The 25419-nt window shown below is 41.8% G+C and overlaps 1 protein-coding gene across 1 annotated transcript in view; it reads left to right on the top strand.

Moving 5' to 3' along the window:
• The window catches only part of MICU3 (mitochondrial calcium uptake family member 3), a 45501-nt gene extending 20767 nt beyond the window's left edge, over nucleotides 1–24734 (top strand). The window contains exons 8-13 of the mRNA XM_066631759.1: nucleotides 9394–9494; nucleotides 10135–10306; nucleotides 14919–15027; nucleotides 19082–19239; nucleotides 22748–22822; nucleotides 24178–24734. Coding sequence (XP_066487856.1) covers nucleotides 9394–9494; nucleotides 10135–10306; nucleotides 14919–15027; nucleotides 19082–19239; nucleotides 22748–22816 — 609 coding nt within the window. The 3' untranslated portion in view covers nucleotides 22817–22822; nucleotides 24178–24734. The remainder of the gene's footprint in view (nucleotides 1–9393; nucleotides 9495–10134; nucleotides 10307–14918; nucleotides 15028–19081; nucleotides 19240–22747; nucleotides 22823–24177) is intronic.
• The last annotated feature ends 685 nt before the right edge of the window (nucleotides 24735–25419 follow it).

The following is a 25419-nucleotide window of genomic DNA, read 5'->3' as shown; positions in this document are numbered from 1 at the left end:
ATATAGCATTTAACACGCTAAATCAAAAGATGAGGAAGTACTACCTTTATCAAGGGTCTTTTTATACTTGCTTATTATTGAAATCATTGAACCAGATTTTAGGTCTTTTAAAACTTAAAATCTGGTCCCAGCTGCCAGCATCTGTTCAACCTCAAGTGGATGCTGGTCGCATAAGAAGATGTATCTTTTGAGGCACCCCTCTCAGTTCATCTCCCCTTGCAAAAAAAGGATTGGAACTACCACCTCTATTGCAGCACGTGAAAGATTTGGAAGAGCATCTGCACAAGAAGGCTGTTCTTTCTGTCCACTGTATGTGACTTAGGGGTGATCCTGATATTGTATAAGAGTACAGGTGGTTGTTTTTTTTCCCCTCCTTTGGGCAGAGATATGAGCACTTCCTTTTTTGTCAATCCTATAACATCAATCCATATGTGGGTTGTGGAGCATGAGAGAAGCTGATGTATTTCCCTACACACTGGATAACTGGACAGTCTAATGCTTGTGTTTACTTGTCCCTCAGACTTAAGGCTATAAGAGAGCTGCTCATATATCCTTTTCCCAGTGCAAATTTGTAGAAGTTGCTAACCACCTTTCCCTTTTTAGCCAATAAAACATATTCTTCCCCAGGGCACAAAGACTAGGGAACCACATACCTGCTGCTATCTGTCAAGCATATTCATTATTATAAATGTATGATGGAACATGGGGGGAGGAACAAGGGTGACTGTTCAATGCAAACAGATGAATATTGAGTTAGCTTCAAGCTGTTATTGGGTTCTCCTTCCTGCGCAAAGGGAACACCATATTCCTATTGTCTGGGTAGGACAAGCCAAGGGCAAAGTGTAGGATGGAAATTGTCCATCCTTTCCCCCTCCACTTATCCTGCATCATTATTTGTAATGCATATTTCTTTCTTCTCTGAGGACCCAATCCTATCCAATTTTCCAATGCCGGCGCTGCTGTGCCTATGGGATATGCACTGCTTCCTGTGTTGAGGATGGCCTCCTTAAAGTATGGGAACATTTATTCCCTTACCCCGGGGCTGCATTGCGGTTGCACTGGAGCTGGAAAGTTGGGTAGGATTGGGCTGTGAGATATGCTAAGAAATCAAGATAGCATTTAAGTAGGCTAAAATTCTTTGTGCAAGCCATATCCATAGTACGTTTCTGTAGCCTACAACTTTTGAAAATGTATCTTTATGCATCTGAACTGGGAGACAAAACATTCAATTCCATTGAATTAATTCAGATTTACTTCTGAATAGGATTGTACTTCAAAACAAATATAAAAACACATAAGTATTAGTACCCCAGACAAATTGCTCCTGTTAGGCTTCAGAAAGTTAAGAAAGTAATTGTTCATTCAAATTTTATGTGTTCTCTTTATTTAAGGGGAGGATTATTAAGATTTCTTGTGGAAGTTGAATAATTCTCCCTTCACTCATTTAAAAAGGCAGAGAGTGGACAAAAAAGCTGAGTTACCAGTATTTTTATCCCACCCCTCATTTTGACTATTTGACTGGGAGGAAGGAGAGGACTAAAGAAGCATGCAGGCAAGCAGGCATCAGGAGCATATCTGTTCACAGGAATGTTGTTCTCAAAAACAAAACAGAAACATTTGGAAAAGGCTGTCTCTGAGGTAAAGGAAGGAACAGGAGAAGGAAAGCAAACCAGAGAGGATGGACGGACACAGAATTTTTGTTCTCCAAGTCAGTGCTACTAGCTGAGGTGAAGAAGAATCAGCTGCAGGAAATAGTGGGCAAGAGAACAGAGAGGAATGCCATGTACAAGGTACATGCTTAGCAAGCACAAACTTCTACAACAGCCTTTTTCCCATGCTACTACTTGTTCTGCTACCATTCACCTGCCATGCTCTGACATAGGCAGAGCTGCCTGCAGGACAGGCCAGCAGTAGAGGCAGAGCAGTAGTTGAGTTTAGAACATAAGAACATAATGTAGAGTTCCTTCTACATAGCAAAGCTGCTTGTCAGGAAAAGCCCTCCAGCTATGAATGCAGGTGGAGGGAATCTTGTCCAATTCCCCACCTGCATGACGTGGTGAGCAGCTATTGGTCGGGGAAGGGGACAAGCTGGGGTATGTAGTTTAAAGGCTGGCACACATGCTTTCCCAGCCTCTTTGTTCCTCGGCAGCAGTGGAAGGAGCAGCGCGGAGCTACAGCATTGAGGCGACGAGGGACTAGCCTGGCAGGCCAGAGGGGCTGGGGAGGGGAATCTGGTAGCAGGGGTGGGTTGCAGTTTTCCTCTGGAAGCTGCTGCGGGGCTTTGCTGCAGATTCCCCACCAGTGCTGGGCGGCACCCACTTGGCCGTTCTATTCAGTTTCCTCCTCTGCATTTTCTATCCCAGCTGGGCAGCCACCCCCCCTCCCACCTTCTCCTTTCAGCCTTCTCTGCCTCATTGTTTATCCTGGGCTGGGCAGCCCCCCCCCCCGCCTTCTCCTCCTCACCAGTTTCTCTCCCTGGGCAGAGTAGCCATCCAGGAGCTCTCCCCAGGTGGGGTTCCCACCCATGTGGTGTTTCTTTCAGCCCTCCTTGTTTCCCCCTCCCTGTCCCCAGCCCACGTGGCATTAGGGAGAGCCAGGCTGGTGTAGTGGTTTGGGAGGTGGACTCAGACCTGGAGGATCCAGGTTCAAATCCCCCCTCAGTCACAAAGCTCAGGAAGCAAGCTTAGGTGACCTTGGGCCAGTCACTTTCTCTCAGCCTCACCTACCTCACAGGATTTTTAAAAATCATCTGCTTCCTCCTTGTTTTTCCAGTGCACTCCTTGTTTACCCCTCCCTGGCCCCTCCCACGTGGTATTCATCTGCTTCCTCAATTGCTGCACACAACAGTTTTGACTTGCAACATTGTAAGGCCAGCCCTGTTTCTCAATGTATGTAAGGATCAGAATGTCTTAATTTAATTTCGGTTACATCTAGAAAAATGACACAGTGTACAAAAACTTGTATGTAGTTAACTTTAGCCTGTGTCATTTAACACGTCACTACATAAAACCTGAAGAAAACATAATTTCTTAATATATAATTAAAGATATCTGTCTTCAGACAAGAAAGCTCTGTACGTAAGCTAAGAACATTTATAGTCTCTTGCTGCTCCCCCTCTGTTTTTCACAGAATAGATTGGCATCTGATCAAACCTCTGAGCATGATGCAACCAGAATTAAATGCCATTAACAGTACAATCCTATATGTTTACTCAAAAGTAAGTCCCACTGTGTTCAATGAGACTTGGGGGCCAAATCCAACGTTTCAGTGCTGCTGCAACCTGCAGTGGGTGTCAGTCATGGAGGCATCCTCAAGCAACGTAGGGGAACATTTGTTACCTTAGGAATGCATTGCAGCTGCATGAGCACTGTAAAGTTGGATAGCATTGGGCCCTGATTCTCAGGCTTGCTTGTATAGGACAGCCTAAATTTCTATCTTTTAATAAGAAAAAGTTAAGCTTGTGCTTTCCATTAAACTAAAAATACTTTACTTTGGACAATCTCCATAACACTTCTTTATGATAAGAATAACATTACCATACACAGACTCCAATTCAAAGAAAGCTTGTTCCACTTGTTGCATTAACAACCATGGGACAGGTTAATCACAACTAAATAATATCCCATTGATTTCAAGGAAACTTAAGCATGATCAACTTTCTCTGGATTGGGCTCATTTTGTTTCCTGGAGTACACTGGGGGGAACAAAAACCTAGGTATGCAAGATCCTAATGCTCTGTGATATAAGAAGAGCTTCTGTCTTTAAATTAGTTTTTTTTTTAATGCATACAACTATACTTCATGCATATTTTTACATCCCTGTCAAATTCTGAACTATATGTGGTGGTCCCACATGGAAAAGAATATTACAAACAACTTCGTGACTTATTACACAATTGTATTTTGACAAGAAAGGAAAAAATTACTGAGAGTGCTGCTGCATTAAAGGTGGTGGTGTATTATATAATACTTTTCTTTGTGTAGGGAAGAAATGAAAGAGTAATCTTTTGTGGTGTTCTTTTTGAAGATTAGTTTGCAAAGCTGTAAAAGTGAATAAGTTCCTCTTGTTTATTGTTCCTTGATTTCCCTCCCCCCTCCTCAACACCTATGCTTCTTGAAAATTCTACAGGTGCTTAAAACTGAAGGAGAAGACCTTGTTCCAAGAAGTTATTGGGATACTCTGAGACGTAGCACAAGCCAGGCACTCTTTTCAGATCTTGCAGAGGTATAAGAAAACCTCTGTAGAGTCCATAATTGTTTTTCACTTACCTTTTCATGGTCCATTTCATTATTTTTCTCCTTTGTAAATATTTTACTTTTTTAATTTTTCTCTTTCTTTTACACTGTGTTTTGTTCATTTCTTGGGGAGCTTTTGGTACATGGGTTTATTCAGCATTTGTCATAAGTTTTTGTAATAAGTTGCCAAATTTTTCATTGATTAGAAGTGGAGGGATAACGTATGTAATTGGCATATTAAGTATATTTTAAATATTTCACAGTTATAGTAACCTTCTTAGAGCTCAGAGGAGACTTTTGCCTGCTTCTGGGCGCCTGCTGGAAACAGCGGTAGCTGCTTTGGCGCCGCTGCTCCAACAGGCATCGGGAAGCTCAGGATTGGGCTGTTAACCACTGCAGCTGCACCACTTTTTAAAATGCCATTTGCAACATATATGCATACAGGCCACAGATATCTCTACCTTTCCACAAGCACATTATATAAATTGCAGCTCACTGGAAAAGGAAGGGATAGGGAGAGAAGATTATGCTAAAACAAAAGCATTATCCCTTAAAATTCTGTTAGTCAACATTAACATTTAGAAGTTTTGTGCTGACAGAGTGAGCTTCAACCCATTAGCAGGCAGATATGGGATTGCTGCAATAGGTTGAAAATATATCTTCAATAGTTGTGTAGATGCAGGAATTTTGGAAAGTGCAACTTCCTATGAAGCAGCGAAAAGAGTGCTCAAATACCCCCTTCTAAATGCTTTCAAAAGTTATAGGAGCTCTACCTTCTTCATTCTACATGTCAGCAACTCCAGTATGATGTGTGTGTTGGCACTCAGAAATGTTCCTTTAATCAAAGTAATTTTCTTCAAGAGGTTCTCATCAAATGTGAAGCACTGAATCAATTTAGACCTTTCAAGTGTGCAAGTCTAATTTTAAACATGTAACAGCCCAATCCTGAGCTGCCCAGCCTTGGCAGCACCGAGAATGGCTGTCGCTGGATCAGGTCAAAGGCCCATCTAGTTCAGCTTCCTCACAGTGGTCCACCAAATGCTTCAGGGAGCACACAAGACAACAAGACACAGCCTACATCCTGATGCCCGCCCCTGCATCTGGCAATCTGAGGTTGTGTACCTCTAAAACCAGGAGCTTGCACATATCTACCATGATGAACTTTTCCTCCAGAAAATTGTCCAGTCCTCTCTTAAAGGCATCTAGGCAAGATGCCATCACTACCTCCTGTGGCAGGGAGTTCCACAGACTGGGTAAAGAAATACTCTCACAACACTCAATTTTAGTGGATGTCCCCTGGTTCTGGTGTTATGTGAGAGGGAAAAGAGCATCTCTCCACTCTATCCATCCCTTGCATAATTTTGTATTAAATTGGATGTTTGGTGCCCTAAGAAGCAGTCTGTGATAAGAACAGAACTTCCTGACTCTGTTAGCCCCTCAAATCTCTATTACTTCAGCATTATTCTCTTATTTGGCCTTGAGATTTCTCGTTAAGGCAAGTTTCAAGTTTCTGCATGCACTTATTATTTTATGCTGTATTCCAGGTAGGATTTCCAACTCTGACTATTCCTGAAAATTTTTTCCCCCAGCCTGATGCCAGGTTAGAGATTCCTGGAGGCCCTGTTAAAATCTCCAGGCTTACTTTCAGTCAGAAGTAGAATGACACTGGTTCCTATAGACTCGAGGCTATTCCTGGTGGGTTGGCAACCCTAACTCCAAGGCTACAGTTTCTTCTGTTGCATCGGACATGAACCTTTTGTTACAGAGCCAAGATATACCTGAAGCTGTGTGGCAGTGTCTTGATACCCTCTTGGGAGTTTGAGACAAGCCAGTGGCAACTCCAGTATATAGCTACTATTTCTGTGCTGCCTCCTGTGCATGAGGAACACTATTTCAGTTCCTTCTGTAACAACTTTGGTCCAAAGCCACACTATACTTCATGTTCTATGATTCTCAAAGATTATCTCCTCTATTTTATGCTGCATTAAATTAGGTCTTCCTTCAAATAAACATTCTCAGAATTGCCATTTAGAATCTCATAAATCTGAAACAAAAACCCAAATATATAATATATTTTTTCAAGCTTTTACCTTTTTTCAAATAGTATTTTCAGTCATGTCGTTCTTTTCAGGCTACCCACCCATCTAAGGGCCCAATCCTATCCAATTTTCCACTGCTGGTGCAGCTGTGCCAGTGGGGTATATACTGTATCTTGTGGTGGGACAGCAGTCACAGAGGCCCCCTTAAGGTATAGGAACATTTGTTCCCTTACATTGGGGCTGCATTGCGACTGCACTGGTGCTGGAAAATTGGATAGGATTGGGCCCTAAGTCTTTCCTTAATGCATTCATTTCAGGCTAAGCTTGCAGTCCACAAAAGCTTATGCTGAAATAAATTGGTTAGTCTTTAAGGTGCTACAAGACTCTATATTGTCTTGACCTAATAAAGGAGTTTCTCTTGTATTTATATTATTCTAAGGTCCATAGTCATTGTACAGTAATGATGCTATATAAAATTACAACAATAATTTTACACCTACTCATTTTTAAGAAGACTAGAATTTTTTTTCTTTTGCAAAATGTTTTCTATTGTTCCTGTTGCTATCCTGAAACACCTTGGTGGAAAATTCCCCTAATATTTATTTAAATGACTTTTCTAAGATAGGTGAGTACGGTTTGCTGAGGTTAGAGTATTGTTGTGGTTATCAGTATTATTGAGAAATGAATCCAGTTTGGAAGATATCTTGATTTTTTTTTACAAAATGTTTAAGATTGAAAATATTTGCCTTCCAGCACAATCTTCAGATCAAATCCGCTGGAGGAATGAGCAGCTTGGAGAAGGCTTGCCAACCCATGTGAGCCAGTGAGGAGGTGGAACAGGAGCAGGAGTGGGAGGAACAGGGCAACAACAGAGATGGGGAGGAGAGCTGGTCAGGTCTGGAAAGGGTGTGGGTTCAGAAGCATTGGTGTCTGCAGAATCCAAACCGCCTTCCCAACCTGATCCCCCAACCTAGGTTTATACAGACTTGTGCCAATGATTTTATTGGTGCAGGTCTGAGTAGACCCATTCTGGCCTCAGGCTTAGCTCCGCTAAGGCAACAAATGTAGCCTTATCCAGAGGAGACCTCTGGGACTGCAGGATGCAGTGTAAGCCCTTTTGGCACGATTGCAAACTGGCAGAATGGGCAACAAAATGGCAGATGCGTTTCAACGTAAGTAAGTGTAAAGTCATGCACACTGGGGCAAAAAATCAAAACTTCACAAATAAGCTGATGGGTTCTGAGCTGTCTGTGACAGATCGGGAGAGAGATTTTGGTGTGGTGGTGGACAAGTCAATGAAAGTGTCGACCCAATGTGCTGCGGCAGTAAAGAAGGCCAATTCTATGCTTGGGATCATTAGAAAAGGTATTGAGAACAAAACATCTAATATTATAATGCCGTTGTACAAATCGATGGTAAGGCCACACCTGGAGTATTGTGTCCAGTTCTGGTCGCCACATCTCAAAAAAGACATAGTAGAAATGGAAAAGGTGCAAAAGAGAGCGACTAAGATGATTACTGGGCTGGGGCACCTTCCTTATGAGAAAAGGCTACGGCGTTTGGGCCTCTTCAGCCTAGAAAAGAGGTGCCTGAGGGGGGTCATGATTGAGACATACAAAATTATGCATGGGAAGGATAAAGTGGATAGAGAGATGCTCTTTATACTCTCACATAACACCAGAACCAGGGGACATCCACTAAAATTGAGTGTTAGGAGAGTTAGGACAGACAAAAGAAAATATTTCTTTACTCAGCATGTAGTTGTTCTGTGGAACTCCTTGCCACAGGGGATTGGACAAGTTTCTGGAGGAAAAATCCTTTACAGGTTACAAGCCATGATGCGTATGTGCAACCTCCTGATTTTAGAAATGGGCTATGTCAGAATGCCAGATGCAAGGGAGGGCACCAGGATCAGGTCTCTTGTTATCTGGTGTGCTCCCTGGGGCATTTGGTGGGCTGCTGTGATATACAGGAAGCTGGACTAGATGGGCCTATGGCCTGATCCAGTGGGCTGTTCTTATGTTCTTATGCATATGAAGGGGGGAAGGATAGGTTTGGGCTGTTAAGTCACCTAGGGTATGCACCTAGTCACATAATGGCATGCAATTTATATCTGCCTTGTAAATTGAATGTTCCCAATTGCGCATAAAAGGCTTTGAAAACGATTGCTGAAATAGTCATCTGTCAGTTTTATTTGCCTAAATGAAGTGCAACCTTACTACGAGTAGAAGGACTTCTGGGCCTGATGATTTAAGCAGTGTCCTTTTGGTCAAGTTTGCACATTCAGGAAAGCAATATTTTGATAATTAAGCCAGGAACAAAGAAATGTACTTGGAAGACATTGCATTCGTTGCTCGCAGTGCCCAAAGAATGTGCGGTATGAAACTGGACGTCAGCTGGTCAGGTCACATATTGAAGACCTACTTCTATACAAATTACTTCAGAGGCTATAATGGTTTAAACTATGTCTTGATGTGTAGTTCATATTCTTATCTATAGAGTAGTTTGTTATAATGCCATCCTTCCTCCATTGACACTGGAGGTTTTTTCTCATAGACAGTGGAATCTTTGACATTTTTGCATGGACAGATTTTTGCAGAGATAACAGCACAGTTATGCCACCTGAGGTAGGCTTCCATTGTTTTATTTTACCCACCAAAATATTCCTTCAGGATTTTTGACATTAAATATATTATGGGAGAACATTGCCTCTTTAATGATGTTTTGACTTTCTGTTGTAAGAATACTTTTAAAAAATGTTTGTACATACTTTCACCTATTTCACTTTTCGAATTCTTTTCACCATTCTCTGATTTCAGCATCATTTTGTTTTTGCAGCTTTGGTCATACCATGTCATGTCACTTAATTTTATGTTGATGGAACTAAACCACAATTAACAGTTCACATATGGAAAGCTATGATCCAACTAACAATGTTAACTGATTTTGCACATACAATAGTTTTAATGTGTATTAGTTTGATGCATGAATACATTTATCTAAAAGCATCTCCTTTTTCAAACAAAGTGCATTGATAAAATATTGTGTGGACTTTTACTGCTTAAACAATATATTGCAACTTCAAAGGTTTTACTGTCAACTGGTAATATATTTTTAAGCGTGCAGATGACATCACCAGTTTACTGTCTGATACTACACTGCTGGTGCACTTTTTTGGCAAGAAAGGAAAGGCTGAGCTTAACTTTGAAGACTTTTATAGGTGAGCCTTGCTTTTACACTTTGTATGTATGAATGCTTTCATATACATATAATAGATGCCTATAACATTAGTGTGTGTTATATAGAGCTGTCCTGTTATCCTGAAAAAGAACTTTCTGAAAAATGTTAAATAAAACATAAAAATTGTAGGTTTCCAAATCTGATAACACATTTTTGTTATGAAGACCTAAAAAGCCAAAACCTTAATGCACTTTTAGATGGGAGGTTCCAGGAAATGAACATAACTGGATATAACAGTACTGATGGATAGATCAGACCTTTAGGCTGAAATCCTTTGGATGCTTACCTGGGAGTGAGTCCTACTGAAATCAGTTGCATATACATGCATAAGACTGCACTGCTAATTTCCAGTCAGAGAGTAACAGGGTCCAGAGAGAGGGCCCCCAGCAACAATATGATGTATTTATAGCTTGGATATTCATTTTGCAGGCAAGTTGAGGTTAATGTAGTTCTAGCTACAGAAATGGTCTGTCAGTGATAAGAACTGCCAATGCTGCATCAGTGTCTGTAAGCTGTAAATACTAGTGATATTGGACAAAATTAGGAAGAGTCTGAATGTTTAGGAGTTGTTTTATTTATTTTTCTGCAAATTGACTTCTGGGAATTTATCACTACTTCAGGTTTATGGATAACCTTCAGACCGAAGTTCTTGAAATAGAATTCCTTTCCTATTCTAATGGAATGACTACCATCAGCGAGGAAGACTTCGCTCATATACTTTTAAGATATACAAATGTGGAAAATACGTCAAGCTATCTGGAAAATGTTTGCTGCAGTATCCCAGAAGAGCAGGTAAACATTCAAACAGAGACCCAAACGCCTGCAAAAATTTGCATAGAATGTGGCCAGTGATATAGCCAGTCACTGTGGAGCTCAGGGCGAAGCTCCAAATTATGCCCCCCCTCTTCACACCTGGAAATGATGTCACACCCCGTGTTTTTAAAAAATGGAAAGAGCCAGGAACTCTTTAAGAGCTCTGGGACTCAGAAGAGTTCCTAGAGCTCTAAAACTTGGGATGGGGCAGTCTGTGTGGCACCCCCCTCAGCATGAAGCCCGGGGCAGTTGGCCCCTGACCCTCCTCACAACGCGACTGAATGTGGCTATCATCTTAGCAGCTCAGTCCTATCCATAGTTATCTGAAATGTTATTTCAATTATATCAAATAAATGTGCTTTGGAACAGGCCTAAATGTGATAGCTGCTATTGAATCCTAAACATCTCAGCTGGGGGGGGGGGGGAAGCAAAGCAAGAGTTTTTGTGAAGGAGCAGGGGGAATGAAGCATTTGACGGAATAATTCAGTTGATTTCAGCTGGATGTACAGGATGTCCTGGATAGTTTGTGTCTCTGCAAACTGAAAAAGTGCCTGAGGAAGTAGATAGGAAGTGGTGGTGTGTCACAATAACGCAGACATTTAATCCTTGGTGTTTTATTAATCCCAGCTGTCCCAATGTGGTCCATTACAATCAAATTAAAATACAGCATTTCAGATAGTGTCAGGTTGTTCCTTTTTCTTTGAGGCAGGGCTCCTATGTCTTAACTATGACATAAGCAGAAATTGTGTAGAATAGATGCCTCTCTGACACATTGATGGGAATAGTTTCACCTACTGAATTTTTACTCGTAACACAGTTGTTGAAGTCACGGAAGCCCAATTAGAAAAAAAGCTGGCAATTGTATTTTCCTTTCTTTCACATACACTCCTATTCACACTGTCATTGGCATAAAGCATCCAATCTGTCTAGTTATTGGAATTTTGGGTTCAGAATTCAAACCTTCTAATTACAGCAACACTCTTCCTATCTCAAATGTCTTCAAATGTCTTCAGATTACCTTAGAAAGGAGACATTTAGCACAATTTATTCTGAATGACTCTGTATTTAGTCAACAAATATGTGATAAAACACCACAGTCACTTCATTTTTAGGGGTTAAAGTTTCATTGTTTTATTCATCAGGACATCACAATATTCCTCCTGGTATTCCTGCCTCTACAGAAAGGCTGAAAGAGAAATATTAACACCTTTTATCTAATTCTCTAATAGGCTTTACAGAGGGTCATTTGTAGAAGGCCATTGTTGAGTGAGTGGTTCTTATCAGTGTCTAAACAAGGATTTTCAAAGAGCTTGGGCAATTGCATCAGTAAAGAACCTTGCTAGCCGATTTATTTGTTAGGAAACAAGTGTGTTGTCAGCAGTGAATTTGAGCAATAAAGAGATCTTGTGGTTGCTGAATGCATCAGTGCAAACCAATAGGCTTGATGTTACAGGCAACCTTTCAAGCATGGAATGCATTGGGTATAATTTGCTCTATTTGTTTGCAAAAGGATCAAGTTTAACTATTTTAGAATGATTTGTAAACAGTGTGGCTTTTTCAGATGGCTACACTTTTCAACAGTCTTGGTACTGTAGCTTGAGGAACTGAGAGAGAGAGAGACAGAGGCCAATAAGCTTCAGTAAGCTTCATTTATAAGGTAGCCTCAACGTGGAAAATGCCTGCACTGAAAAAAAATAACCCAAAGTGGTTGAATACCATGACACAGATTGGATGTTCAACAATGAATGTGTATGTATCAAACAAACATTGGAAAAGGAAATAAATAAACAGTGGTTATTGGATTGAAGAGGACATAACTAATGGCTTTCCCCCTTCTCCTCTAAAGAAAGAGACAGAATGGAAAGGAGGTAGCAGAAGAAACCAGGCAATGTGTTGGTGTGGGATTTTTGTTTGTATCTTTTCAAATTTTGGAGGTAGGGCTGGCATCAGGGCAATTTGGCCAAAATGGGCCCTGTACCTGAAGGGGCCCTACACTGGGGCAGCGAGCAGAGTGCCCACAGCCTGCACCTTGCTCTGTAGCTGACGCTGTGGCATGGAATCTTCCTTGTTGAGGTGCTGCAAGGAGAGCGTGGCAAGTGGAGCATTGCCATTGGACAGCCTTCCCCGCCCAAAGCAGTTGGTGGCCGCTGCAGTTAATCCTGGTGAGTGGAGGAACCAACAGGGATGACCCCTTGCAGAAATGTTTTGCATTGGGCCCCACAGCTTCTAATTGACCCAAAAGCAAGGAGTAGCTTTGAAATGAATAAGGCTTGTAGTGCATTCTCAGTGGGAGATTGCCCACAATTTAACTTTATTTTCTTATTCATTTATCTGAGTTATTTATCTGTCAGGATCTTGAAGTTACATCACAGTTACAGTCACATCACTCTTTCCACATCCCCAGTCTTTTCCATTAACTGTTTAGTTAACATCTTGAGCCTGTTCTTAAGAGATATTATCTAGATAAGTTAACTGCTGTTGTCCAACAGATATTAATCTGTACATGGTGAGAGGGTGAGAAAGTAGAGGACAACAGATTAAATTCCAAAACCTCATCCCCAGATGGTACTAACACCATTCCAGAACCAGGGTTTTCTGTGTTTGAATGCCCTTGTCCCCCTTAAGATACAGGACCATAATCCCTTTCCTTAGAAAGGGATTGAGCAGTGTAGGGGGCAGGAGGAGAATTCTGACTGTGTCTTCCCCTCAGTCACTGCTGGCTCCATTATTAAAGTAGTTTGTTATCACTGGTTGTGAGATTTTAAAATAATTTAGATAATGGATGAGAATGTGAATTTGGAATAAACATTTGGGTGGCTCGTGACAGTGTTTTCTACTCTCCTGTTGGAGGACAACATCCCATTCGGTCCCCTTGCTATTCTCTTTTTCCATTGATGCTGCTAACTTTTGTAGTGGATGTTCCCAAGTTGGAGCTTGCATAAAGCTTTGCTTTATTGTTGTGATTAAAACTTCAACTTTTGCTGATGGTAGACTGTTTTTGTGAGGCAGGGGCACAAAGGCAAAGCTTTAGGCAGGGTCACCTTGAATAACGAGATAATAGACCTTACTCATGTCTAGCTGGAATCTGCTTCTCAAGTAGCAAATGTAAAGGATAACATAACTGACCTCCTTTGTACCTGGTGAGCTCTTCCTTACCTTCAGAAGTTCTAACTTTAAAAGCTTGCTGTAGAACAGACTTCAGTATTTTTTAAATATATGAACTTCACTAGAAATATGGTGGGGAAAAAAGATTTTTAAACACTTTACAGCCCAATCCTGAGCTGCCCGGAGCTCCCAGACCCGGTGTCTCCACAGAGGGCTGCCACCGGATCCTGAATATACCATGGGAGACTCCTCGGGAGAAGAGGACATTCGTCCCCTTCCCCCGAGTAAGGGAAGCAGCCCCTCAATGGGGCTACTCACTTTAGCAGTGACCAAAAGGTCAGTGCTAAAGTAAAGGCACTCGTGTAGGGTGAGCAGCCCTGCACGAGTGCCTTGGATCCTGCGGAGCTCAGCTCCACAGATCCGCCTCTCCCCCTCCCCCAACACGCCTTGCCCACACCCCTGGCCATGCCTCCCCCCTTCCCAGAAGACCTCCCCCCCACCCCCACCTCCTATTCTACAGCCTGGTGGTCCGGGAGACCGTGGCGCTGCAGAACCCGGACGACCGCAGGGTGCTAGCCCAGCGCCAGCTGGCGCTGGGTTAACTCTAGCAGGAGCCTGGCGGTGAGCCCCACAAATGTGCCTTATGGCACGTTTGCAACTGAGGTCCACGGCACGGATCCATGCTTCAGTCCTCAGGATTGGGCTCTCAATTAGTTCCAGTTCCTCATTTAACATTACTACTTAATTCACAGTTTTAAAGCAATTGTTGCCATTCTCAGATTTAGAGCAATGTGATATCATGTAATGAATGAAATCTGTGTAGGTTTGATGGGCTACAGAAAAAGACTCAGCTGAGTGAAGGAGGCATCCATTCTCTCCCAGCAGAAGTTGGCTTGAGGCAACAGTGTCACAGCTTTGCAAAGGAACAGAGTTGCCTTCATTCCCTGCTGGCTATTAGGTGCAATGCCACTGCCTGGCAAGCAATGCAAGGGATTGTGACTGCTGCTAATGCAACAGTAATAATAACTATAATAATAATTCGGTATTTATATACCACCTTTCTGGTCATCGGATTACTCCTCTGATTTTATTCAAGGTGGTTTACATAGGCAGGCATTTCTAAATCCCTCAAGGGGATTTTTACAATCATAAACAGTTCTCTCTTTCAAGAACCACACAACATTTCAGATGGATCTTCCGGGTCTGATCTCACTTCTGGCCTCCAGTGCCCCCCACGCAGGCTGATAGCAGCTCCATCTCTCACATGGAGGGCAGCCAAGACGCTTCTTCGCTCAGAGCAGATGGAGTAACTCGGCTCAGCTTGTCAGCTACTTAAAGGTCTTGCCGTTCAGGGAGCTGCCGGTGTTCTCGAACTGGCAACCTTCTGATGTTCTCCTTGGGCTAACGGAGGCTCTGCCCTCTAGACCAGACCTCCTGCCCGGTACGGTACTAACAGTACTAATGTCAATTTTCTTTTATTCAACAGGGTATTACATTTGATGAATTCAGATCATTTTTCCAGTTTTTGAACAACCTAGAAGATTTTGCAATTGCAATGCAAATGTATAATTTTGCAAACCGTTCAATAGGACAAGGTAAATAAGTACAACTTAGTATTTTTTGTGTGCTTAAAAAAAGGAAATCCGTTTATTGACTCTTCCACATTGATGTGAGCATCAAGTGTTGCTTCAATTAGTGTTAATGGAATTAGAGCTGCCTGGTACATTTAGAAGTAGTCACATGTTGCCCTGCCTTCCCCAAATACACAGGTGGAGCCTCAGTATCCATGAGGGATCTGTTCTCTGACCCCCCACGGATACTAAAAACTGCAGATACCTAAAGCCACAATTTAGGCCCCTTTAAAACCTACGAAGGTGAATAGAGCTGTGTTCCAGTTGTCTCCTGAGGGCCTTCTGAAGCCCACAGAGGCCACTCAAATCTGCCCACAGCCTTTGGGGCTTCAAAATGCCTTCTAAAGGCAAAAAAAAAAAAAAAAGTGACTTCTGGTTTTCACAAAAAACTGGATGTTTTTATGCCTTTAAAAGGCATTTGGAAGGTTGTTCTGTCTAATTGAGGGATGACCAGCAACAGCACAAAATTCAGAAAAATATTTAAAAAGTTAATAGATCTTTGCCACAGAAAAGACAGTAGACTGGCATGCCTTTCTGGGAAGACAGTGGATACCACTGGTGAGAAGACACTTTCCCTGCTCACCACTGTGATAATTACCTGTGTTTCCACTAAGTTCTCTGTATTTCTTTATGTGTCCCCATGTTTCTTTCTGTGTATTTTCTTCACATTTTCCTGTGTTTTGTACGGTTTTGGTCACCTAGCTATGTTTGTGGCATTCAGCCCTGGGAGCTGCAGGCTTGCAGCTTAATTGTCCCTTTGTTTCACAAAATGCCATGCCACTGAGGTGGATGTGAGGAAGTCTTTCTCTTACGTTGAGCCAGGAATGAGCCAGCTGATTGGCTCCCATCATTGGCTCCTGGAAGGAGAGAGGCAAATACTCAGCTGGGCTCCCTCCCCTAATCAGATATAGACCAATGATGTTGGTACATTCAACTGATAAAATTTCCAAGCTGGAAGAAGCTTCCAAGCTTCTTCATTCCAGCTGCTCAGCGAGAAGAGATCCACTTGCAGGGAAGTGAGTGAAAAGGGCTTACAGGTCCATCCTTCACATAACTATGAAAGGGAATAAATCTAGCTAGTAATCATAAGGGTTGATGTTTTTGCCCTTTTGCAGGCCTTCCGGCATGCTTGCAAAGTTTAACTTGTAACCATTCCAGTTTACTAGCGATGCATGAGATCCAGTTCGATCCCCTGGTGTTCATTATTAGTACATCTTTTAGAACCCTTTATGTTTTCTGCCATGTGTTCTTCATTTTCCTTTCTTGCCTATTTTGTTTTCCTTTTTTGAATAAACTTTTAATAAACTGTTTATAATTCAACCCTGGGTCTGCCAGTTCCCTGGTACAGGAAGTACAGTAGATTGTCATGTGTCCTCGCTCCGCAGGCACTACTGTGACAGTAATTTTGACAGGAACCCCCGAAGTTCAGTTTGTTTCTTAGAAGGGGGTTTTGCCCAGAACGGGACCCTCTGTCTGGTCTGATCGTCTGGGCTGGTGGCAGCAGATACATTCTACCAAGGCTTTTCCCCATTCAGCTGCATATTCAAACAGGAGAGCAGAAAGAGAGTGAGTGTGCTAACTCTTGGCTCAGTCTGAAGATGCTGAAAATCCATTCTCTCTTCTTGACCAGCATTCACCTAACCTCAGATGTTAGGAGCAACTGGAGAAGGGCCTGCAAAGATTATTTTAATGCTTGAGCCAGTTCACCTTATTTCATTTCTGCATTGTATATTACATTTCTAGCATTTGAAATGTGATATACATGAGAGCATATAATTCTTAGCATCTAAAAGTAAAGTGCAAATTCATACATTCACAGGGTTGTATTCCAAGTAGTGTGAAGTAGTGCAAGTACAATGCTGCTTTTGCTGTTTGCCTTCCCCTCCTCCATAAGGAGAGCTCTGCAAATTCCCAAAAAGCCACTCCTGAGAAACGGTGCGGGGTGTAGCAATGAAAGAAGGGGAAATCACATAAAATGTGCAGAGGTTAGCTTTCCAAATCTGAACTTCACTCTTAGTCCCCTTCCCTCAGTCAATCAATATGTTTAAATATTTGAGAAGCAGGTGGTCAGTTTTGAAATGCAGAGAGTCAAAAGGACAACACATCAGATGCCAGCCAGGTCATCAGTCATTGAATTTTTTAAAAATATTTAACCTTTGTCGGCTGTCTAACACTACCAAGAAAGATATAGCATGGATCTCTTGGGATAGGAATTTTCATAATCTGGACACTAGAGCAGAAAAGACTATCACACTGTTAATCATAATAATTTGTGGTCGGAGTAGTGAAAGTCATACTTTTGTATATCAGTGCTTTATAGTCATCATTTGTGTTAACAATTATGTTACTGCCAGTGCTTTTTAAAAATACCAGTAATGTGTAACATGGGGGGAGCAGTTGTATGTGGCGACCTAGCGTATTGGCCAATGGCACATTTATGCAATCTGGCAGTAAAAGGATGACTGAAGCAAGAGGTAAGGTGAATCCACATTTACGGAAAGTGCTCAAGAACCAAGATGGAGTTTGAACTGGGTTTGACTCCCTATGCTATCACGCTTGTTCTTAAACTATACATGGGAACATGCACACACAATAGAACTCTAAGGAAAGCTGTTAGAAGGGGGAAGGAGTAGGAGAGAGGAGCTCCTTACAAGGAGAGGGGGTGGTGCAATGATGGAGTAAAATGTGGACAGGAGAAGAAATGTAGGCAGATTAGTTGGGCTTCCCAGAGGAACCTGGGGAAAAGGGAAAGTTTTGGGGTGCAGGAAAGGGAGAATTTTGTGGGAAATAAATTAGCAGCATCTAGATGGTTCAGACTGTGGCTAAAGGTTGCAGCTGGAATTGGCTCTCTGTAGTCTGAACCTAGGGCTACAGGCAGTGGGTGAACAGGCCATGAAAGCATTTTACACACTTGTGGATCTCTTCCAAACAAATCCTCCTGACTGATGCCAGGCATCAACATTCCCTCTAAGTGGCATGGCTGTGTAGCTGGATTTAAAGCCTGACACAGCCTCGCTGTGGTGTTGTGGACCGTGGTGGTGGTTATGATTATAATGATGATGTCATCACCAAGCACTCCAGAGCTGACCCCACACAGCCACCATATGGGTTCACGCACTCCCCCTTGAGAATTAGTGGGAATGCTGGTCCCCAACCCTCTAAGAACACATACGCACATGCAGAGAGAGCATAACTAAGCATTTGTTTAATTTTACTTCACATGTGACAGAGTTAAGGAATGATGGTGGGTCCATGACAAAGCCGAGCTGGGTTAGTTCTTTTAATGCAATGCTTGGGAGTGTAGCATTGCAGGGATCACAGTGGCATGGGGTTAACCGCACAAATCTCCCTGAACAAAGAAGCATCTCAAAGATAGAAAAGAGGGCCATGGATCAAGCCCAAAGTTGTTTTTCTTAAGCTCAGGAGTCCAAGGGAGCGGCTAAGGTCAAAAACCATTAAATGCTGCATGTTGTTCTAGCAATATCGGGATTCAGAGCTGGAAGGTGCAGTAACAATTAAGCAGTGAACAGGCGCCCTTCAAAGCTGGAGCATTAAATTCCTTAGATTTGGCGGAGGGGGGTGTTAGTTCAAATGAGAGATCCAAAATGTGGTCTTCCTTACCTGACTGGTGGAACTGTGGCCTCTTGCCAGCAGTCCTAACATGTTACTGGTCTCACGCTTTGCTCTCCAGGCAGGTACCCAGCATCAAGTATATGTGTTAAGATGCATGTCTCCTGCATGCCTTTAAACAGAACACTGTGTTATAATTGCTTAAATTTTAATAATTTACTGCAATTCTTGCTATATCACTTTTACCTGGTAAACATGGGTACAGAGCAGTTTGTAATACAAAAGAAATAAACAATAAAAGAAAATGTGCAATACCAATAAAATAATACAGAAGAGGCAGTCTAAAAATACAGACTATGTATGATAGAAGTTGAACTTTTTTGTGTAAGTCATGTCAACACCGTTTTACATGATGGCTGCGTGCTGTGTGGTTGTCTTGTTTCTTTAGATGAGTTCAAGCGTGCAGTGTATGTAGCGACAGGTTTGAAGCTTTCACCACATTTAGTGAACACAGTTTTCAAGATCTTTGATGTAGACAAAGATGATCAGCTGAGCCACAAAGAGTTTATTGGTATTATGAAAGACAGATTGCATCGAGGATCCAGGGTAAGAAGATGGATCAAGTTTTATTATTAAAACCTGTTTGTAAATGACAATCATTATTAATTCACTATTGTTCTTGAAGTTAAAATGATCTGTTTATGTTGCATCAACACTTAATTTCTAGAATTTTTTCCACTACTCATGTTATGAGCCCTAATCTCAGTGGCATAGCTAAGGGGGTGCAGAGGGTAGCAGTCATACTGGGCAACAAGCTTTAGGGGAGCAACAAGCTGAACTTGACACTAGTGGCCAAAATTGTGAAAATCTTGGTATGTACGAATAATACCATCATGTTATATATCATTGGAAAGGTGATTTAATGCTGAATGCAATGAAACAGACCACATTAGAATATCTGTATTCTATCAAAAGTTATGGTCAATTAACCAGAAAATGAAAACACAACTGCCCTAAGGAACAAAAAGTGGATTTTCTTAACTCAAAACTGACCTAAGATTGTTCTGAGAGCCAATGAGGTGTTGTTATGATACAGCATGGAACCAATAAGGTTTTAATATGAGTCAGCTCTCATTTCCATGTATCATAATACAGTCCCCCCTGCTAACTGGGTAAAGAGGCACTTTTTCAAGTGGTGCTTCTCTTATATTTAGCAGGGGAAAAATAACTGTTCCTCTTCACCCAAGCACAGTGTCTCCAACCAATAAGGGGCACACTTTTAATTTATTTACTTAATTTGATTTTGTCATGGAGGGCTACAAAATCTTCTTTGATCCCAGGTAGCAGATAGATGCCGGGCAGACCAATCCTGAGCTCCCATGGCACGCAGCTTCGGTGGCACTGAAAACGGCTGCCGCTGGATCCTGCGCACCACAGGCTACCACAGGTGGCACCTCAGGAGAAGGGGACTTTCATTCCCTTCTCCCGGATAAGGGAAGTAGCCCTGCAATGGGCCTTTGGTCGGCAGTGAGGTAAAGACGTTTGTGTAGGACGCCAAGCCCCACACGAATGGACAGGATCCAGTGGAGCTCTGCTCCACCGGACCTGCCTCCCTTCCTCCCCACTCCCTCCCCCAGCACGCTCCTGCCTGCCTGTTCCCCACCTTCTGCCTCCCCGTCATACATCCTCCCTCCGCCTGCCACCCCCTTCCCAGAATGCCTCCTCCCTACCTATCCCCAGCCCCCGCTTACCGTGCCGCCAAGCCATGGAGGCTAGACACCCACCCAGTGCTAGCCCAGCCCTGGCCAGCGCTGGGCTAGCACAGGTGCTTGCCTGGTGGTAAGGCTAGTAAACAGGCCTTATGGCACATTTGCGATAGTGCACACTAGCGGTAAGCTAGCATATCGAGCCCAGGATTGGGCTCTTAGTTATGCCACTGGCTTGGGGGAGGTGGCAGATCAAGTGGGTCATGATCTGCTGGGGAGAGGAAGCAGGTTTTTCCCCAATTTGCACTTTTCAAAAAGCCTGGGCATGATGTTACTTCTGGTTGTGACATAACTTCCGGGGCATCATTTTGAGCTCTGCACCGGGCTACATGTTTATTAGCTATGCCACTGCCTAATCTAATCCAATTTGCTATTAATCCAGAAGATTCTTGGTCCATTATTTAGCAAGTTTATTCTTGTCATTACAATTTTCATTACTGGTTTGAAAGCTTTTGTATGCTGTGTGAAAGCTTTTCTATGCCAGTAACCTTTAAAGAAGTTTTAGAGATTTCAATCTGTTAGACCTGGCTGCCCTCAAGAGACAAGAAGTCAATAAAATGATTATCAGTGGAAATTAACTTTATCACAAATTAGTTTTAAGTAATTCTGTAGATTTTATACTGTTTTTGAATTCAGTTTATAGTATAATTAAGTGCAGTCTTCTAAAACTATAAAAATGCAATAATATGGTGAGTGATATTTATTTTTAGCCTGAAATAGATATTTTAAAGTAGATATTTTAGGTTAATTAGAATAAGTTATTTAAAGATGGAAGAGTGAATCTATGTAAATGGACATTTCTTTAGTATTTTGAATTGGTGAGTTGACTTATAGTATATTTTGTTTCCTTTAAATGCTTATAATAAATCTTATTTCTCTACTACAATCATTACCTCAAATAGTATTGTTTTTAAACTGCCATGTGTCCCTGCTATGTCTCCCTGGCTATGGGCCTTCCTTCTTTGCCTCTTTGCCTCAGACTGTTGACCAAGTGTCTCTTCAAACTGGGAAAGGCCATGCTGCACAGCCTGCCTCCAAGCGGGCCGCTCAGAGGCCAGGGTTTCCCACCTGTTGAGGTCCACTCCTAAGGCCTTCAGATCCCTCTAGATGTCCTTGTATCGCAGCTGTGGTCTACCTGTAGGGCGCTTTCCTTGCACGAGTTCTCCATAGAGGAGATCCTTTGGGATCTGACCATCATCCATTCTCACAACATGACCAAGCCAACGCAGGCATCTCTGTTTCAGCAGTGCATACATGCTAGGGATTCCAGCTTGTTCCAGGACTGTGTTGTTTGGAACTTTGTCCTGCCAGGTGATGCCGAGGATGTGTCGGAGGCAGCGCATGCAAAGAGGCAAAGAAGGAAGGCCCATAGCCAGGGAGACAGACCAGGGACACACTACACTTGCTCCCAGTGTGGAACGGATTGTCACTCCCGAATCGGCCTTTTCAGCCACACTAGACGCTGTGCCAGAACCACCATCCAGAGCGCGATACCATAGTCTTCCGAGACTGAAGGTTGCCAACATTTGGTGGCATGGAATTGCTAAATGTCTTGATTACCACTGAAGTTTTACAATGAGTATTAGTCAATGTGCTTATTGCTCTAAACAAATACATCTTGTTCCATGATTTTAAATATAGATTTCTCCCTTGCAGTTGTATTCCTTGCTTTAGTAATTGTTATGTAGGCTGAATTTAAAGTGTCTTTATGTTTATCTGCCACCTTGTGGACAGCCACTGTATTACCTGGAGAGTTATCATCATCATTCTATAGAATGCCTGGCAAAATATGAAAGGCGCTTATTTCATTTTGACCTTAAATAGTTTACCTAGGATTGTATATGTAGAATGTCCAAGTATTCTATAGAATGAGTTGAGCTGATACAATGCCTGTAATATATATACTGTTATTCAACGATTAAATACTGCTTTAAAAATAACAGTTCACAAAGTGATAAAGTCAAATGAGAAAATGGCTCCCTGTCCCACAGTATAAAAAGATGCAGAAGAAACCAGCAAACAGCCACTAGAAGAGACACAGTGATGAACAAGGACACTTACTTTCCTGCTTGTAAATATAAGAGGAAACACCATTTGAAAAAGTGAAGTGCCTCTTTGCCTAGTTAGCAAAACAAGTTATACAATTGTAATGCACAGCCACTTTATAAGTATATGGGTATTGGAACCTCATTTTTTTGTTCAAGGTTTTTGTACTATGATTAGCAAACAGCAGTTCCCATTTAATCTCATTCCTTTGTATAGGCATGCCACTCTTCTCCTAACAGTCATCTTTGGCTACTTTCACACGTTGCCTGCATGTGCGCATTTCTTTGTCTTCTGCTTCACAGGGCTACAAGACTATACAGAAATACACCACTTTCAAATCCTGTGTGAAGAAGGAACTCAATAGCAGATAAACAATGGTATGTCTTTTCTGCATAAAGTTTCTGCTGGTAAGAATAGCTCAATGTGAACGACTGTCCCCAGTTGACTTTTCACTTAAGAATTGTGGCTCAAAAGAACAAATCAAAAAATGAATTCAGTCATAATTATTTAAAATTAAACTTTCAATCCATGATTGATTCTACTTTGAGAACTTGCACAAAAATATGTTCGATTTCTCAGAACTATGGATTTGATGAAGTGCTCTGGCTTGAGTTTTGAAGCTCATTACCTAAGATTCTTATATAACCTTTTTATGTTGACCTGTATTAAAATGCTTGAATGCATCAGCACAAACCTTGTGTTTGTAGGTAGTTTGACTTCATATAAGCACGTGTAATGGATTTGCGGCACCCTATGGACCATTTATGATAGTGGAACTATCAATCTGCTGTTGTAAATGGCCTTGCAATTGTGTCAATGTTCTACTACCATCAATGCTGACAGAAACAGCCAGCAGCTTTGCACACACACCAGACTTGCCCAGAAACTCGGCTGCCCCAGTAAGGTGGCAGAGGAGGCAGTTCAGGGTGGGGAAGGCAGGGAGTGGGGAGCAGGCTGGAGGTGTTGGCTCTTGATGGCAAAAGTGCACACTGGATCCGGCCCCAAATTTTCCAGCCCATGCTGCCCCCTTCCTCTCTTCAGACTTAAGCCAGGAAAATAGCTGGCATGAGTACAAGGCGGACTATCAGGAGGTAAGTAAAAAAGTTTTTTATTTACCTCTTGATGGATTATCCTCCCGCAATACAGCATGCACCACATGTTCCATTGGTGCAGCTTCACAACATTCGATGTTTTGGTTCTTGGTACTGAAAATGTTTTAGCCCCCATTAGTATTTTCCTGATTAGTTCACTTCTCCCTCCCTCCCTGTTCCTCCTGTCTTTCTATTGGTATTCCTTGTGTACGAGCAGATTTTGACTCTTTTGACTGGAAAAGTTTAGGTACCAGTTCATTGTTCACTTCTGTTCTTCCCTTTAGAGAGAAAATGTAGTATTATATAACCTAACTTGCCTCAAATAATATGCTTCATCATTTTAATTTACCGTATGGTATATATATGTTCTAAGGGGTTGCAGTCCTGGCAATTATAGTGTTCACTGAACAAGATGACAACTTTTATCTTAATTACTAGCCTAAATATTTTCTCAGAGAATATAAAGGAAAGCTCTTAGCTTCTTCTAAGCAGTGCACAACTATATTGGATTTTTGTTTTCTTTTAAGCTCACATGGTGATGTAATAGCCAACATTTAACCAATTCTCATCATTTGTTTAGAACTTTTTTGTTGTGTATTTCCATGCACAATTTTTCTAATTATATATTAATATGTTAACAGGAAAAACCCAAGTATGGGTTGAAGGACTATTATGATTGCATGGCGATTATAAGAAGCCAACACTTCAGAGAGCTTTGGAAGCAATTTTGGAGTTGTGATATGCTGAGATGACTGAAAAAGACTCTTCCATGTCTGGTCACCATTCTTTTTTTACCTTAGAAACTTGATATGCAGAAATCAGGAAACCAATAATTAAGCCAAACATCTGATATCTTTAGCAATGCACTTTATTTTATCATCTTGAACTATTACCCTAAAAATGTTCTGTAAGTGTAAGCTTCATTTGCTTCATCAGAACCAGTGTCAACTGAGAGTCACACTCATCATCCTATTGACATTTCTTCTTTATTTTTTCTTCTTCTTCTTCAAAGGACAGTGTGTGAAACTGTGCAAAAATTTTCTTTTTCTATCTTATCATTTAGTATGGGTTATATTTAAAGAATACTTTTGCCACAATCTGGAACAGCCATGACTTCAGTGCAGAGCACTTTTGTAAAGGTTAAAATCCTACTGATCAGCATTTTAGCATGCAAGGGGCAATTCAGCCCTAGGACAACTGGATAGTGAAATTTTAGCTTTCTTGAAAGAGTTCTTAACGTAGAACTCTTTCAAGAAAGCTAAAATTTCACTATCCAGTTGTGAAATACTGGATTGACAAGGACAGCTGTGCACATAGCACCTGTTTGTGCCTGTGGTTCTCCATCCAGCTGGGGATAAACACACATGAGGTGCCTTAAAATGGATCAGGCTGTTTCCCTTTAAATGTAATGATTACAAGTGTCTATAACAGGGGTGGCTAAATCACAGCTTGCAAGGCACACACGGTTCTTTCACATATAATGAGCAACTCTCAGAAATATGTTGGCTGAGTTCCTATTTTGCATCAAAGTAAATATAAAAGGTAAATAAGAAATTTTCAAGCTTTAAAATTTACCAGGTTTAAATTGAGAGTCCACTGGATTAAAACATAAGTTTAATGATCATGGTGAGTAAATATATTTACGAATTTAAATGCTTCTTAAATACTGCAGCTCTCAAACATTTGAAGTGTATCGTATGTAGCTCTTACGTTAAGCAAGTTTGGCCACCGGGCAGCCGAATCCTGAGCTGCCTCAGGATGCCCAGCCTTGGCGGCACTGAGAACGGCTGCTGCCGGATCCTGCGCACTCTGGGCTACCAAGGGCAGCACCTCAGGAGAAGGGGACTTTTGTTCCTTTCTCCTGGATAAGGTAAGCAGCCCCG

The sequence above is a fragment of the Tiliqua scincoides genome, chromosome 6 (assembly GCF_035046505.1).
Source record: "Tiliqua scincoides isolate rTilSci1 chromosome 6, rTilSci1.hap2, whole genome shotgun sequence".
Classification (NCBI taxonomy): domain Eukaryota; kingdom Metazoa; phylum Chordata; class Lepidosauria; order Squamata; family Scincidae; genus Tiliqua; species Tiliqua scincoides.
The sequence above is the reverse complement of the archived record's forward strand: the minus strand, read 5'-3'. Positions and strand labels throughout refer to the sequence as shown.